The 11,094-nt window shown below is 38.1% G+C and overlaps 2 protein-coding genes across 2 annotated transcripts; both read left to right on the forward strand.

The window, feature by feature from the left end:
- Nucleotides 1–3,178: 3,178 nt before the first annotated feature.
- Nucleotides 3,179–4,338, forward strand: LOC122060112 (probable glutathione S-transferase parA). The gene is made up of 2 exons (XM_042623280.1): nt 3,179–3,559; nt 3,839–4,338. The coding sequence occupies exons 1-2, from the start codon at nt 3,245–3,247 to the stop codon at nt 4,181–4,183; spliced, it is 660 nt and encodes a 219-aa protein (XP_042479214.1). The 5' UTR covers nt 3,179–3,244; the 3' UTR covers nt 4,184–4,338.
- Nucleotides 4,339–7,592: 3,254 nt separating this feature from the next.
- LOC122060194 (probable glutathione S-transferase) lies at nt 7,593–8,344 on the forward strand. Its single transcript, XM_042623390.1, has 2 exons — nt 7,593–7,910; nt 8,003–8,344. Exons 1-2 carry the CDS (start codon nt 7,593–7,595, stop codon nt 8,342–8,344), a joined length of 660 nt encoding a protein of 219 aa, XP_042479324.1.
- The last annotated feature ends 2,750 nt before the right edge of the window (nt 8,345–11,094 follow it).

The following is an 11,094-nucleotide window of genomic DNA, read 5'->3' on the forward strand; positions in this document are numbered from 1 at the left end:
TTTTTTTTTTTTTTTAAATTTATTTTTTTTTTTTATAAAATTCCTATTTTACCCTTAAAAAACAAATACGCGTTTAAAACGGATTCTTTTTCCGTTTCCATTTTTTTCCGTATTGTATGAAAGCATACGGAAAAACGTGTTTTAAACGGAAAAAAAACTCGAATACGTTTTAAACACGTTTTAACTAACAGTGGTTCTGAATGAGATCTCACATTCTCACAAAGAGATACAGTTGCACTTTCGGAATATACGTCTAATTCTTATGGGCTCAAGAAAAAAACCCAGCACAAGTTTTAATGGGCCGGATTGTGCCTAGTTAGGCTGTGTTCTAGGGTCCAATCGATCTTCCAAATTGGGACTAGATAGACCTTTACCATGCAGATTAAAGAGGTGGGCGATGGTCTACATATGAATCTTCTTTAGGTTTGATCTATCCGGCTACATGCATGTACAAGTGGACCCCAAATTCTTCCACATGGCGGCTTATCTCTATACTAGTGAGAGATAAGAGGAGTTTGCTCGAGTTACTAAGGTCATATATCATTGACGTAGAAATGAAACCTTAAAACGATCCAAAAAAAATGAAAATTACAAATAACAATTATATAATAGCGCACAAAGATTTACGTGATTAGTGAGGTGAAATATTGTTTCCCTAACAACTAAGAATAGGGTTATAAAGAATCCTCACTATAAGCATATAGCTAAACCCTATATAAGAAATTTAATGACTGACATACCCTCGAAGCCTTAGGTTTCTTAACCACACTTTGGGTTCGTACGGCTTCGAGAGATCCCTCTTAGGTTTGGGTTGACTCTAGTAGACTAGCATCTTCAATATTTCTTAGGTATGAGATTCTTTTTGTCTTCCCTATCCCCTATAGAGCATGGAATCAAGTATCAGTATTGAATTGGTCAAATCGGTCGGATCAGATCAGTATCGGTTGAGATTGATCCCGATACCTGATCAATCATGAGATAATTATCGGTATAGTTTTGGGTATCGGATACAGATCTAGATCGGCCTATCCGACCTGATCGGTTAAAAAAAATATTTATTAAAACTTAAACTCATAAACAACGAACAGAAGAGAGAGAGAGATTGATCTGAGAGAGTTTTAGGTTATTTTTTAAAATTCGCTTGCCGTCTTGCTTGGTCTACCTTAAAGTACCTCTTTCAAGAGGACGTTTGCTACGCCAAGGACTTCAATCTCGCGAAGCATCCCGACATTGATGTTCTAAGTCTGCAGGTCATCAAGTTGATGCAGAGTTTTAAATCGAAGGAGTATGTCTGCGAGACATTCACCTAGATGCATTACTGTTAGGATTTAAAATGTAACCGCAAACGTACAAATCAGTGTAACTACGGGTCGAATACAGGGAGAGCAGCCACTTTATTTTTTACTTCTTTTAATAATGCGAAAGTAAACTGATTAATGGTTGTGATCTAATTCTAACTACCGTCCTAAATATATGTATCTAAAAAAACGTCATAACCATTCTTCATTTAAGAATTTAAATACGTAAGTCATGCAATTAAAAAAAAAAAAAAAAAAGAATGAAGTGTCCCCTTTTCTCTTCTTTTTCTCCTCTCTTCAAATCTTGCACCTCCCGGTGAGAAAGGGAATTTTGCACATTATAGCTCACCAACTACACTACGTAGTTGTTGTTGGAGAGATATGACGCCCGATAATGCTTAAGGCCTTTAAAATACAAAACTTGCAAAAATAGAGTAAAACCCAATGTAACTTCATTCTAAATATGTAAAATGTATGCTTTATTACCTACGATTTCACACATAAATATGCTCATCAATTACTATTGGTAACTGACCAATGATGATATCGAATTCCTCCAACATACCTCAATCTCCCTTCAGATATCGTCCCAGCTCCCTTGGAGGAATCTGTAAAGGCCCCTGCTACCTGGTGATCGCCCCCCTCGCTTTGAAGGAGATAGGCCTAGATTTGGTGACCGTGATGGGTACCGTGGAGGACCTCCAGGAGAGTTCGGCGACAAGGGTGGAGCTCCACCTGACTACCAGCCAGCGTTTAGGCCCCTGGTGGAAGATCTGGATTTGGCCGTGGGGCCGACGGCACTGGTGCAGAAATAGTGGTTTTGAACTTCTAGAAAAGTTAAAAAGCTAACTATTGCTGAATTTATGTATTTATTTTTATTTTTTTTAATTCCTTTCGGTTTTTTCATTTTTCTGAATTTGTTTAGATTAAAATAATAATAAATAAATAAATTGTCCGATCGAGCCGATACCATGATCGATCCAGGAAAATTGTACGATTTCTGATCCTTAACCGATCCTTAACCGATCCTTAACCAATAATGATCCATATTATTTCGGTTTTGACTGTGATCACCTTTACCAATACCGATACCGAGTTTTAAAACTGTGCTACAGGGACTTTGAATACTTGGAGCTTTACCATTCTTATATAACGCATTAACTTGGATGGCAAGGCAAGACTAGTTTATGAATTTTCTATTCATCAACTTGGATGGCAAGGCAAGACTCGTTTATGAATTTTCAGCTCCATCCATTATCTTCTGGGGGACATTTCCCTTTAATTATTAGTTTAATAACCTTATTTTATCTCCTAACCCAGCCAGATCTACAGTAGCTTCTTGGATCTAGTGGACATCATTATGATGCAATGAACAGCTTTGGATCAAGGGTTCTTTCATTGTATCCTTAGTTCCTTACTACTTTATTTCCCTCCAAGTGGCATTGGGTTATTTGCTGCAACTATGTGATTGAGATTTCCATAGGAAAAAGCTTTCTCAATTGACCTATTGATATAAGCTTATAGCAATGCTGCCATGTGGCAAATTAATTAGATGAAACTTAGATATGTGGACCCCATTTAAATGATACCTTTTTCTCAACTTGCCCTTATTATAGCCTGCCGAAGTCAAATATTTTGGGGGGTGAGTAAAGGGATGTATTAATTTATTGGTCAAAGCTGTCCACTTTCCTCTTGGGAACACATAACATGGATGGATGTTTATCTAAACTAAAACCGGTCAAAAGAGAAGGATTTTAAATTTAATGAACAGCTATGACGCAATCCATGAGCAAATTCACTTCTCAGAACTTCCTTTGGAAGCAGAAGCTATAAATAGAAATAGACTAACTCCCCATACATATTTCCACACACCACTTAAACCAAACAAATCTTCTTTCATCTGTTTCCATAGTTTAAGACATTTGCTACGCTGAGATTTAGTAACAATGGCGGACGAGCCAGTTCTCTTGAGTTACTGGCCCAGCTCTTTCGGGATGAGAGCAAGAATCGCATTGGAAGAGAAGGGTATAAGCTACCAATACAGGGAAGAGAACCTATTCGAAAAGAGCCCTTTTCTGCTGCAAATGAACCCAATTCATAAGAAGATCCCTGTATTGGTCCATAATAGGAAACCCATCTGCGAATCCCTCATAATCGTTCAATACATTGATGAGACTTGGAAGGACAAATCTCCTCTGTTGCCTTCTGATCCTTACCAACGAGCCCAGGCCAGGTTCTGGGCAGATTACATTGACAAGAAGGTACCACCTCTCTCTCTCTCTCTCTCTCTCTCTCTCTCTCTCTCTCTCTCTCTCTCTCATGTAATCCATATCTTGCTAAACCCCAAAAATTAAACTCCATTTCTTGCTTTTACTTCTGTTGGGAGTTTAGTCCCACATGGGCTACTAACTAGCCCCCTAGGAGTCCCTTTATCTACCTATTGGGATTTTTAAGATGAAAATTTTACATGGTATTAAAGTGGGTTTTCATCATATCCACTTTAGTCTCATATTGATTGCTAACGTTTTGTGAAATATCAGGTTTACAACTGTATAAAGGGAATATGGACTACAAAGGGAGAAGAGCAAGAGGCAGGTAAGAAGGAGTTCATAGAGGTCATGAAGCTTTTGGAAGGAGAGCTTGGAGGCAAACTTTACTTTGGTGGTGACAGTTTTGGGTTCTTGGATTTGAGCCTTGTGCCTTTCTACAGCTGGTTCTACACCGTGGAAAAATGTGGCAACTTCAGCATAGAAGCTGAGTGCCCAAAGCTGATTGCTTGGGCCAAGAAGTGCATGGAGAGGGAGAGTGTGGCCAAGTCCCTACCTGAGCCACAGAAGGTCTACAACTTCGCTATGGAACTCAAGAAGAAGTTTGGTTTAGAGTAGATAAGATAGAAAGGGTTTTGGATTTCAAGCCATGTAGAACAGTAGGAGTGTCAAGACTACTGTTAAGAGGGCTTTGTAGTAGTGTTAATTTCTTGGGCTTTGTTCATCCCATTGTGTACTCTAAGGTGTATTGCTTTGAAATAAAGAACCTAAAAAATTTTGGGGGGCATGTAGTTCATTCTGATCTCTCGCAAATTTAACTTCTCAATTCAGATTAACTGGAACAAAGCTCAATTGCCAGGTATTAATTAAAGGGCTGGGGAGTGATATGGCTTGGCCGCCAGACAAACTAGTGGATACACTGGGCTCGAGATTGGCTTATGGCTCAGGCTTTACATAATCAGTTCTATCCGAAGACTGCTCAGACTCACCTAATTGCACACCTGGTTTCCAAACGAATCCACCCTGATAAATTAGGTGTCAGCCAGTCGGTCCTGGTCTTCGTTCCCCACCAAATTAAAGCCCCGTAATTGAGGTTTATAGGACAAGGCAGTCAGTCCTAGTCAACCGTAATCATTCACCAATTTAAGGCCTTATGCAATTATTGACAGTCATGTAATCTGGCCTCATAGGATAGGGCATGGATACAAGTCTATCATGTCCATTGGTTATCAGTCCATAATCGTGTTCATGGTAATCAGGCTTTAAAAATGCCAATTGCCTATTCGGGCCTTAAAAGGATTATAATCAGAATAAAAAAAAGGCTTAAAAGGGACCCAGATCCTCTACAATTCCTTAATAGTGCAGTGCGATTCAGTTCTACCTTCAACATTGGACACATGTCCCAGGTGGAGAGAAAGATGGAGCTTCACCATGGCTTCCCGTATCAATTTTTGACCTGGATCCACTTAGACCAAAGAAGCTCCTTATGAGTGCAGGTTCAACTCTCAAGGATTCTAGGCATTGTTTGATAAAGTTTCTACTATTTATGTGTCTACAAACAGAATAAATGATTTTTCATGTTTTTGGAAACAAAAATAGATTTTTTTGGTGTTTGATAAATGTTTTTTGCAGACATAATACCGTTAAAAAACCCAATAGTATCATCGGATGCCCAAAAGGGAGAGAGGGTTCTGTTGCCTCTTTTAAGGTTTAAATAGTTGAAAGATTTGTCGGGCACAATAACCTTTTTTTTTTTTTTTTTTATCTCAAATTCGTTTCTAGAAACGATGAAACAAGTCCGACTTGTTTCGTCAAAGTCATTTTTAGAATTGTAAATAGGCATAAATTTTGATTTATGTATCTAGAAACGAGCGAAACAGAACAACTTTATCAAACGTTTTTTAGGCTATTTTTCCGTTTTTGGCAACAAGAAAACACAGAAACGGAAAAAACAAAACATCGTCAAACCCCTCCTTCTAAGCTCATGTTTTCTCTCTAAGCAATGACTCCTGGTTGGCAAAGACATCTACATGTACATGTGCAAAAACATCCTTTGCAATGAGTGCAATGTTGCAGTGAGCATCGGATGACCGAGAGGACCTCGAGGCACGTGCCTTGATGCTCTCAGCCATTCGATGCTCATTGCATCATTACACTCACTGCAAAGAATAATTACTAATGTATATGTGGGCTACATCCCCCAATTATTTTCAGTTTCTTATTCTTTCCAATTAAACCTAGAATCCCTTATTTATGTGGAGAAAAATAAAATTCTTAGTAGTTTTTCTTGTGGCTCCATTCGGCTATCAAGTTTCACTTTACTTTGCATTCAAAACCCTATGCTATAAAATGTAAACTTACAATTACATGTAAAATATATAATTACTAAATATGATAAGAAATTTAAGTAATTTATACAATCACATGGTATAATGATTAAATTTTATCATAATATACATCTTTCTCAAATACAAAGTAGGCCTATTTTTCTACCAAATAAAGGAAGAAGATTATGATTTCTAAATGAGTCAAATAGGGCCGGGGTATGTGCAAGAAAAAGATAAGGATAAGAGAGAAGCTTGAATAAATTATGATTACTCATATTCACCTATGTTGGAATTAGGGGTGTCAATCTGTCAGGCCGGGCCTGTCTCAATGGGGTTTATACCCTTGCACCGTGATCTACATATTTAAGGAATGAATCGGTCTCAGTCAGCCTCGTGTCAGGCTTGATCGGGTTTCCGGCTTTCACTGGACTTCTTCTTATCGTATAAACGGGCCTTAAACGTGATAATACACCAAAAAAACCTTAAACAATCTTTAATTCTCTTCATTTAAGAACTTTTAATGTATTTTATTACTTGTTCAACAATTTAGAAAAAGATATTGCACTTAATCACATTCAATAATTGATAAAATATCAATATATATCCCCATTCTATCCAAAAACCGCAAAGCATACTTATAAACTTTCGGGCTAAACGTGTCGAGCCATGTCGGGCTTGTTGGTTATGATGTCTTGTATTTAGTAGCAGTTTAATCCAGGAATACTAGTGCAGCGAGATTTATTTCCTCTGTAAGCAATTCTGAGAGGTGTGAGGATGAGCATTATAACAATATTCTCCATTGATAGTGAAGTAGAATCTCATCTCACTAAGGGTGTAGGCAATCTTACCGCCTGTGTGCATTGTTTGTTCTTGTATTTCCATTACCTTTTGCATTGCTTTTAATGTTGCATTTTTACAGGGCTTGTAAATGAGCCGAGGCCGATTGGGCTTCCGTCGGTCTTACCCCTTGCACTGTGTATTACTAATTTATAAACAGGTCAGGCCTGAGCCAGACACATATAATAACTGATCCAGGTCAGGCTGATCTTTAAATGGTCGGGCCCGATCAATCCAACCTATGCGGACTTGGGATTGACACCCCTAGTTGGAATAAAAGAAAGAAAAGAAGGAAACTGATCTACTTTGATCTAGCTACTTTCACATGAAGCTAAGCTGGATTGTTGGTAAATATTATATATAACGGTGTTTTATTTTTAATAATTATTAATGGGTAATGGTCAGTGTAATTAAGCACTAGTTTTCACCAAATAATCATGCTTTAAAGATTTTACCCTAATCAAGAGATATTTTTGTTAATTGAAATTTCAAACTTACATCAACATCATAATTGTGTGTAGTCTTTCTTATGTTGGTAGTTTGTCTTTCCTATGCTCACCATGGATATTCCATTTAACCATGTATGATCGCAGTAAGATTAATCTTTAATAATTATGCTCATTCACTGATTCTACTTTAAGTCAAATATTTTTTTTAGGTGGTCCATGAAAATTGAGAGGATTTTCAGCAAAGAAATTTCAATGTTTAACTAAGTCCCAATGCCAACCCCCGAGGGAGAACACTATTATAAATTCCAAATTTCTTCACACAGCATTCAAAACCTTCCATTCCAGTAGTTGGTGGTCATAGCATCCTCGTTAATAATCACACCTTCAACCACTGCAAGATTTGTTGAACAATATATGGCTGAGAAGGTGGTGACTCTTCTGGACTTCTGGCCTAGCCCATATGGGATGAGATGCAGAATCGCCTTGGCAGAAAAAGGCATCAACTATGAGTACAAAGAAGAAGATCTCAGGCAAAAGAGCCCTTTGCTTCTCCAGATGAACCCTATTCATAAGAAGATCCCTGTCTTCATTCATAATGGAAACCCCATCTGTGAATCACTGAACATTGTTCAATACATTGATGAGACTTGGAAGGATACATCTCCCCTGCTGCCTTCTGATCCTTACCAGCGAGCTCAATCCAAGTTTTGGGGCGATTTTGTCGACAAAAATGTGGGTTCTCTTTTCAAATTTCTGAATCTCAAGAGTTTAGTTATAGATTTACTGATTACCTAACTTGTGGGAAGTGGGGTTTGAAATTTCAGGCATTTGAAGTGGGATCAAAGATATGGCAGACCATAGGAGAAGAGCAAGAGGCAGCGAAGAAGGGTTTTATGGAATGCTTGAAATTGTTGGAAGAGGAGCTTGGTGACAAGCCTTTCTTTGGGGGTGAGACCATTGGGTTTGTGGATGTGAGCCTTATCCCCCTCTACTGCTGGTTCCCTGGCTATGAGAGTTGTGGGAGATTCAGCATTGAAGGTGCTTGTCCAAACGTGATTTCTTGGGCCAAGAGGTGCATGGAGAAGGAGAGTGTGTCCAAATCGTTTCCTGAGCCTCAGAAGATTTATGAATTCGTTATGCATCTCAGGAAGGTTTGGACTGAGTGAGGGAGAAGAGATTGTGCTAGCAATATTATTAAATAGTAACTGAAATCTGGCTTATTTATGTGGACAAAATTTAGCTACTGTCCGGCTTGTAGTCAAGTAGCTGCAACCCATGTGGCAGATAGAAATAAAATCTCAAATGGTATTTTGAAAAATACTATAATCTAAAAGGGTATTTGTGATCCATGTGGGAAAGTGAATTATTCTTTTTCTTTGGTAGCTATTTGGTTGCAATCCGGGTAACAATCAAATTTTTTCCTATTTTTTATGATCTTTGGATGTGTAAGGTTATCAACTAATTTGGTATAGAATATGTTTTTTTTTTTTTTTTTTTTTTGGTATAAGAATATGTTTTTGCTAAAGGGACGGATAGAAGACTTCGGCAATCAGACAAGTTGCCTTATTAGAGCCTTAGTAGGTGGTGTTTGACTTGTTTCCATGTTTTTTGTACTTGTCTTCCATAATCCCTTTCAGTGCCTTAAAAAATAATAATAATAATAATAATAATTCCTTTCAGGGGAGATGTATCTGAGACCAATCCCTGATATTGATCCAATCCATTCATATGGACTTACATGTGAGTATTTAACATTTGTCACTTTCTCCCATTACAAGGGTGAAGAGATATATGAAAGCAAAAAGGACACATGTTACATCTTCATATGTACATTCAGGTGAGTCTACATGCAAATTCTTAAATTGTAACCATCTAAGTGACAAACAGTTAACCCTAAGGGGATTGTTGATTTGGGCAAGGGACCTTTGCCTTACGAAGCATATGGTTATGAGTTCAATTCCTCTCGCCTACTTGGGGCCACTCATAGGGGGTGTTTAGTGCTTTTCACTACTACGATACCCTAGTAGGAGTCGATCCATGTGATTGTGGGATCAGGTATGAGTGTTTGACTTAATCCATGTGACTGTGGGTTCAGTATGGACCCATGGGACTAGTCAGTCCAAGGCTTGGATACCCATTGTCAACCATAATCTGGCATGGCTCCCCTTACCATTAAAATAAAAAAAAAAGGCAGGATGGCTCCTGCAACCAGATATAAAGGGAGACAAAATGACAACCATCCCTCCCATGAATGATTAAAATCCCACCTTGTTGATGTTTTCTCATGCATTCCTATTGACCCAAGTACTGACGAAGGGACTATGCTGCCTTTTAAGAACCCTCTCCCATTTTAATAGAGAGATGGAAACATGTGACCTTGGGATAGGTGGATCAACAATGGCTATTTCCATCACTATTGGCTAAGGTTATTTGGAAGCCCATCTAGAGATGAATAGTTGATTGCTCAATATATATTAGATGGGTCCAATTCATGTAAATCGGAGAGGCCCATTATCCCCGGCTCACATGTCAGTTTTGGTATACAAGGAATTGGCCAAGTCCAAGATTATTAAGAGTCTACATCAAAAACGAGGTTATATGATTGAGTTGATTTTCAAGTTCTTGATACATAGTTAATTCATACTAGTGAACGCTCAATAAAGCCAATTTTATACTGGGGCAATAATGGCATCTTCTTTTATTTATTTTTATTACTTTTTCATACTTAGGTCCCAAGAAAAGTTGAGAATTCATGAATCTCTTAATTTTGAGATGTTGGTGTTAATCTAACATCCGTCTTCCCCAAGTATAAATATTTTAGACATATAGGACTTCAACACTAGCACCTTAACCCTTGTTATATAATTCATAACTTGGATAGCAAGCCAAGAGTTTTTGAATTTTCTATTCATTGTCGGCGCCATCTACGTTCTTCTTGGATGACATTTTCCTTTAATTATATGCTCTATTACCCTATTCCTACCCTAAAAAAGGCAAAAAAAAAAATTCAATTAATTACCCTATTTTATCTGCAAACCAAGCCAAAATATGACAATTAGCTCGTCTCACACTATACCTGGGATGTGATCCCATGCGCTAAAGTGATTCCCATATGTTGAAATCAAAGACTATGGATCAGATTTTCGTATGATCTGATTCATACAGATGGAATCTATTTCAAAGTTTGTTTTTGGGTGAATTCTATCCATTAGATCGGACCCGTAAGGAGAATCATTCTCACGTTCCTCCGGGGAACACATGACATGGTCAACACAAACTTTTTTGTTTTTTCTGTTTTTTCATAATTTTAGACCCAATCTAAAGCCTGCAAAAGAAAAGTTTTTAGATGTAATGGACATGAATGACGCAATCCTTGAGGAAATTCACTTCTTAGAAGATGCTAGAACCGAAAAAACAAAGGCATATGAACTTCCTATCGGAAGCAGATGCTATAAATAGACTTAACTCCGTATACATTTCCACACACCTTTGAGCAGGCACCGCTCAACCAGAACAAAGCTTCTTTCATCTGCTTCCATATTTCAACCCATTTGCTACGCTGAGATTTAGTAACAATGGCGGGCGAGCTAGTTCTCTTGAGTTCCTGGCCTAGCTTTTTCGGTATGAGAGCAAGAATCGCATTGGAAGAGAAGGGTATCAGCTACCAATACAGGGAAGAGAACCTATTCGAAAAGGGCCCTTTTCTGCTGCAAATGAACCCAATTCATAAGAAGATCCCTGTATTGGTCCATAATGGGAAGCCCATCTGTGAATCCCTCATTATTGTTCAGTACATTGATGAGACTTGGAAGGACGAATCTCCTCTGTTGCCTTCTGACCCTTACCAACGAGCTCAGGCCAGGTTCTGGGCTGATTACATTGACAAGAAGGTACCATCTCTCTCTCTCTCTCTCTC

The sequence above is a fragment of the Macadamia integrifolia genome, chromosome 13, assembly GCF_013358625.1.
Source record: "Macadamia integrifolia cultivar HAES 741 chromosome 13, SCU_Mint_v3, whole genome shotgun sequence".
Taxonomy (NCBI): Eukaryota; Viridiplantae; Streptophyta; class Magnoliopsida; order Proteales; family Proteaceae; genus Macadamia; species Macadamia integrifolia.

Bases quoted from the DNA above. Each gene is read 5' to 3' on its own strand.
- LOC122060112 (XM_042623280.1), top strand. From the start codon at position 3,245: ATGGCGGACGAGCCAGTTCTCTTGAGTTACTGGCCCAGCTCTTTCGGG. The intron at 3,560-3,838 runs GTACCACCTCTC...GTGAAATATCAG, and splicing joins CAGATTACATTGACAAGAAG to GTTTACAACTGTATAAAGGG.
- LOC122060194 (XM_042623390.1), top strand. From the start codon at position 7,593: ATGGCTGAGAAGGTGGTGACTCTTCTGGACTTCTGGCCTAGCCCATAT. The intron at 7,911-8,002 runs GTGGGTTCTCTT...TTGAAATTTCAG, and splicing joins GCGATTTTGTCGACAAAAAT to GCATTTGAAGTGGGATCAAA.